At 47.3% G+C, this 6,025-nt stretch overlaps 1 protein-coding gene across 1 annotated transcript in view; it reads left to right on the top strand.

Annotated features, from left to right (window-relative positions):
- Positions 1-3,011: 3,011 nt before the first annotated feature.
- The window catches only part of Cdk14 (cyclin dependent kinase 14), a 534,124-nt gene continuing 531,110 nt past the window's right edge, over positions 3,012-6,025 (top strand). The window contains exon 1 of the mRNA XM_021190228.2: positions 3,012-3,521. Within this exon, the coding sequence (XP_021045887.1) occupies positions 3,431-3,521 (91 nt within the window). The 5' untranslated portion in view covers positions 3,012-3,430. The remainder of the gene's footprint in view (positions 3,522-6,025) is intronic.

Genomic DNA, 6,025 nt, shown 5'->3' with positions numbered 1-6,025 from the left:
GGAACTCACTTTGTAGACCAGGTTGGCCTCGAACTCAGAAATCCGCCTGCCTCTGCCTCCTGAGTGCTGGGATTAAAGGCTTGCGCCACCATGCCCGGCTAATATTTTCTTTTCTTCTTCTTTAATCCGTTTTAACAGTTCAGTCTCTATCCCCCTCCTGGTCTGCCCTCTGACTGTTCCACATCCCATACCCCACCACCCCCGCTGTTTCCAAGAGAATGTCCCCCCCCACCCCACAAGACCTGCCCACTCCCAGGGGACTTTAAGTCTTTTGAGGGTTAGGTGCATCTTCTCTTACTGAGTTAAGACCAGGCAGTCCTCTGTTGTATATGTGTTGGGGGCCTCATGTCTGCTGGTGTATGCTACCGGGTTGAAACCACAATATTTTCTAAAAATGCAGTTTATGTCTGCGGTGACTAGAAGTGATGGACAGTAAACCACATGCAATTTTGGTCAGTGGACCTTTGCCTTTTTTATCTATAAAGTATGTTTTGTACCTTGTATATCAACCTTTGTGTATCAAAGGTTTAATCAGCCTTTAGTATGTAAGCTGAGAGTGAGGTAATGCCACTTTTACATTTTTGTAGCTAAGGATGATTCCTGAGCTTATCCAGCTTAACCCCTTACCTTTATAGATAAGGAGGTAGATGCATTGCTCATCTAAGGCTCCACAGCACATATTGATGGAATAGGAATGAAAACTCACACATCCTGGATCGACAGCCAACTTCTTCAGGCCTACCACATTGCATCGTGAATTTGGTAGAGTCAGCACTTGCCAATTAGGCCCTAGATAAGCTTATGTCCTTGTCTTCAGATGTCACACACACACACACACACACACACACACACACACACACAGACACACACAGACACACACAGACACATACACACATTGAACCCTTAAACGGAAGTACACATATCTCAAAAGCGTGAAACTAATTTCCTTCTCTATTTTGTATGCTTATTGCATAACTTGCCAGTGTAATACATATCCAAGAAAGGACAACTACAAACATGGAGCAGAAAGCTGGTTATTCACAGCTGCCGAGGTTCATTTCGCTTGTCACCGGACACAGGTCTCGTCAGCCAGATACACTGTTCTACTTTAGTGGACAGGGTTGGAAGTCTGGAGTCATGCCAGAAAAGGGAAATTAATATCCATGATGTTGTAAGTTAGTATTTTTGCAACATAAAATTAATAATACATTTGGGGGGCAAAATACTCAGATTCTACTTTCAAGTATAAAGTGTAAGGACAAAGTTGTACCCCATCTAGTATATTCTCCTAAGTTTCTCCTTTTGTTTCCAGAAATTTTGTAAATGCAAATATATATATTTGCATATTTTGCCACAGTTTAATATTAAATATGTTTTCCTCCACTAACCCTAGATATAGTGACACAAGTTCATGTTATTTTAAAAAATGGTCACAAACAATAGCTGTGTATGCATAGATGGTAAATTGGCTTTTCAAAGATTAGAATATTAGAACTATTGGAGAGGTAAAAAGGTTATCACATACATGCACGTGCAGGTGAGTACATGCACAACACACGTACACCAAGCATGTGGGGGGCAAACACTCACCACCGAGCCACGACACTGGGCCTGTGTCCGTACTCAGACCAGCCATTTCCAAAGGAGACAGCAGTACACTGCAGATACACAGCGCTCTAAGGTTTCATCATTGACTATGTTTTCAACTTGGTTGACTGGAAGAAGGCATCAGTGTTTGGATCGCTCTCCGTCTCTGTTTCTCTCTTTGTCTCTGTCTCTCTGTGTGTGTGTTCAGTTGTAACTGCTAAATTTCTAATCAGTCTGACCAAGTGGTAAATGTCAATAAAACTTTTTTTCCTGTATGAAGCCACAGTTAGCGCTTTCTGTAATTACTGAGATGTGGCTGTCAGGAGCCTTTAAACTCTCTTGACTTTGCTATGGATTCCTGGCTCTCTCCTCTGTTAGGGGCTTGGCTTGACTAGCTTGCTGCTTTTTATCGGTGGCAATCTACCAAAACCCTGTAATGTGCTCAGCACAGGGCGGAACAAATCAGTGTTCTACCTCACAATTTAAGGAAGGCAGGGGGCTAGTTTTTGTTTTAAGATAAAAATCTTCTGACAAAACACAAACTCCCCAAAACTTCCTTTAAACCAAACAGCATTGTCACACCCACAAAAGCTCCTATTACTTACACAGCCAGATGACTCAAGATCGCTAACGTTTCTATTCATAAGGACTTTGCTGGCCCATAATCAGTACACCAGGCCTCCCCCCATCTTCCTTCACCCTCCTCTGGGAGACTGACATTTGGCACACCTCATTTACTAGAAAAAAAAAGACTTGTGTTTTCTGCCGGAACTGTTTGTCCCCAGGTTTTTTTTTAAAAAAAAAAGCCACCCTTAAGATCCTTTTCAAGTTCATTCACTTAAGTGGAGAAAGGAGGTGACAATAGGTTGTAAGTTTACCGATGACTAGAGAGAGTATCCTGCTGAGGAATCGTCACCCACAGTGACAGTCCTGTCACCCAGAGACAGGGCTGAGGCAAACCGCAGTAGCCCTGCCTTCTAGAAGTTCCAGGGTGGGGGAGCATTTTCAGCTTTTGCACTGTTCCCCAATGAAAATGGGGCCTCTCCTGCCCTTTGGAGCACCCACTTTCCCTGCAAATTAAAACCAACCACCCCACCCCATAAAGTCACTACTAAACCCGAATGCGTCCCCAAGACCCTCGAGCACCTCGTCGGACACTCCCCAACCTTTCCAGGTCGGGGGCCAACACAGACCGCACCGGGTGGACTGGGCCGTCCGCCCGTCTGTCCGTCTGTCTGTCCGCCCGCCCGCGGGCTGCGGTCCCGGAGCGCGCGGGAGGAGCGCGGCCGCGGCGGGCGGAGCGCGGGCGGCCGGGAGGGGGCGCCGCCCGGGCGCGGCGGGTCCGGGAGGGCGGCGGAGGCCTCGGAGTCGGAGTCGGAGCTCGGCGCGGGGTCGCGCGGGGGTCCCGGGCTCTAGGCCTCCGGCGAGGGCAGTCGCCGGTCCCCGTGCAGCGCCGCCCCTCGGGCTGGGGAACTTGTCCCGCGCGCCTCGTCCGCAGCCGCCTGCGCCTCCTCGGCCGCGGACCCCCCATCTCTGGCCGCGGCCGCGCGGCTCTCGCTTACAAAGGAGGGAAAAATGCGGCGGGCGGCGGCGCAGCGCGGGGGCCCCCGGGCGGCGGGGATGGCGGCCGCCCCCGGCACCACGTAAGACGCCCCCGCGCGCCCAGCCTCGGCCCAGGCCCGAGCCCCGCAGCTAGGCGAGCGCTGCGCGTCGCCTGCGGCCCGCGAGGAGGCGGAGGAGCAGGACGAGGCGCCGCCTTCCCCGCGCCGCGCGCCCTCGCCCGCCGTTGTCTGCGCTGCGCTGGACCAGTTTCGCGAAGTTGCCGGGGCCCTACGCCGCCCAGATGTGCGACCTCATTGAACCGCAGCCGGCCGAGAAGATCGGCAAGATGAAGAAGTTGAGGAGAACTTTGTCCGAGAGTTTCAGCCGCATCGGTGAGTGTAGTCCACTGTCCCCAGTGTCCTGCGGGCGATCCCCGGGCTCACTCCCTCAGTCCCCGCGCCCACTCCGTGCTCGGGGCATCAACCAGGCGGCTGCCACCTCGGGGTGAGCTGCGGACCTGGGATGGAGGAGGACGACGCTGAGGACTCCAGGCTAGGGCAGGGACCAGCTGGAGGGCCACCCCTCTCCCCTAGGACCTGGGCTTCGTTCGTGGACTGTCTTAAGCCTCCAATTTGAGTTCCTCCTCCCCGCCAATAGTGTCTTTGGCGCCCGCAGTGTACCGGAGAGGGGACACCCGGACCCCACCGCCATCGGGGTTCTGTGGCCACCTAGGTTACTTAAAGCGAGTTGCTTTTAAGTGGTTAGCCAATAATTTAGCTTTCGGAATTGTTGAAACGTTGACATGTGCCTGATGTTGTTTAACGTACTCAACCTAAAGGAAGTGGGACAGATACCTTGGGACCTTTTGTTCCGTACTCCGGGTCCTATAATTGGAGGTTTGGGTGTTCGGTTTGTAGGTCTTGGAACCTTCCAGCCTCTGTGGTGAAAGGCAAGCTGTGAAGTTGTGGGGACGTTTATGAATATGTCTCCTGAACTTGCTCCATTAGTGCAGTCCAGAGGCTATTGTCTTCTTAAAAAAAAAATCAACCAACTTAACAGAGCATAAACACACAGCAACAACAACAACAAAAAGCTCAAGGAATGTTTAGGATACTTAAAGAATGAATCCATGCTATAGGCTACAGCAAGATGACAGCTGTGTCCGGTGGAATGGGTTTGTTAAATCTTGAGTGTTGGTGGCAGAAAGCACCTGTAAACCTGGAGGTACAGCTGCTACCTAAACTTTGGTCCTTAACTTTCTTTGATACAGGTAACTGTGCAAAGCAAGGGATTCCTATAAGCCCCCAACCAACACATCAGAGTGTCCCAGCATACCTTCTGACCTTTGGCTCACCTGTTATGTTAGTGAAAGTTAATTAATTAATCATAAGCTAATTCCTTAAAGCCCTGATGTGCCAGTGAGTGTCCGCAGTCTGTTTCATAGTTCATTGTCCTTACATGTAAACTGTCTTCAAGAAAACACGGATAAACATTTAGTCAAGCTTATTATTATTATTATTATTATTATCAATTTTTGTTTGACATTTTGCTTTTCCTGATAACACTGTAAGTTGTGTGCAGAAGTCATGTTAGTCATGCTTTTACTTGCTACATGCGTTGAATGTACACAGACTCATTCTTCTGAGTTAGGCCTGTGAGTATGGAGTCCTACATTCAAGTGAAGTTTGAAGCCAAGAGGAGTGTGAGAGTGAGGTGTGGAGTCTGTGCATTATTAACAAGGATGTTTCAGGGCAGGACCCAAAACACCACCCAGGCGAGTTCTGGAGTCCATTAGGGCCTGTTCTAAAGCACATTAGCTAGATATTTACTAATGCTAATGATTCCGTTGGAGCCCCTCCAGTTTTGTGTTAAATAATTCATTGCAGTTGAGTCTCAGTAAGAAACCAAGGGCATTAATATAAAAATCCTGTATGTTTAAATAATTTTAGGTTTGATGACCAATCAGTAATGTTTGGATTAACTGCAGTGTTGGCAGATAGATATTATAGTTAATTGGGCTTCCTAGATTACTGGGCTTTAGTGGTGTGAGAGCTCCTTTTTGAGTCCAACGCTCCTCACAAATGCCTTGTATGATTATGTAGCTTTATGTCCATTCTTTAGGAAACAGAACAGCTCAGTGAAGAAAGCTGATAATTTCTTTATTGAAAGAGGACTCAGAATAGCGGATCATACTGTGGTACATTGTGAAAGAAATTATTGATAATTTTAAGTGATTTTTGTTGTGTATGCACCAAACCCAGGATATTTATTAGAAAGGGCACTACTGAAAAATGTTATCTTCTCTGCTTTCCTAAGCTCAGAGGCAGTGAACTCAGATTGCTGACTGAAGGATTTTTTTTAAGGACCGAGAGGCAATGCAATGAGATTTTTCTATGGGTTCATATAGTTCATAAGCAAGGGATGTGGTCTGTGGGTTTTCTTTTCTTTCTTTTTTTTTTTTTTCACTTGGTGAAATGATACAGTGTCTTGTGTAGACTCAATAAATGTTTGCAGTGTGCTGTCACTGTTAGGGATCGGATCATACTGACATGATTGTGTTATAGGTAGAAAGGAAGAAAAGGAGAAGTGGCTACAGATTTGTAGTATAGCATTCTGAAAACATGGTAAGCTTTGGAGTTGGACAGTTGTGGAGATCAAATGAGACAGAATAACAGTATCTGATACATCATCTATAACATGGTGAGGATCAGTTCCAATTTCTGTTTGTTCCTTCTTATCCACTTTTCTTCATCGAGTGGTCAAAGGATAAATGATTTATTCCCATCAAACGACCCAACATCACCATATATTACATTACTCAGTCTAAGAGGGCCTTTGAAATATACATACTGGCTTTATTTTCTTTTCTTAGTCCTTTTCAGGTATAGTTTGTTAT

The sequence above is a fragment of the Mus pahari genome, chromosome 2 (genome assembly GCF_900095145.1).
Source record: "Mus pahari chromosome 2, PAHARI_EIJ_v1.1, whole genome shotgun sequence".
NCBI classification, from domain to species: Eukaryota; Metazoa; Chordata; class Mammalia; order Rodentia; family Muridae; genus Mus; species Mus pahari.
Note: the sequence above shows the minus strand (reverse complement) of the source record. Positions and strands in the feature narration are given on the sequence as shown.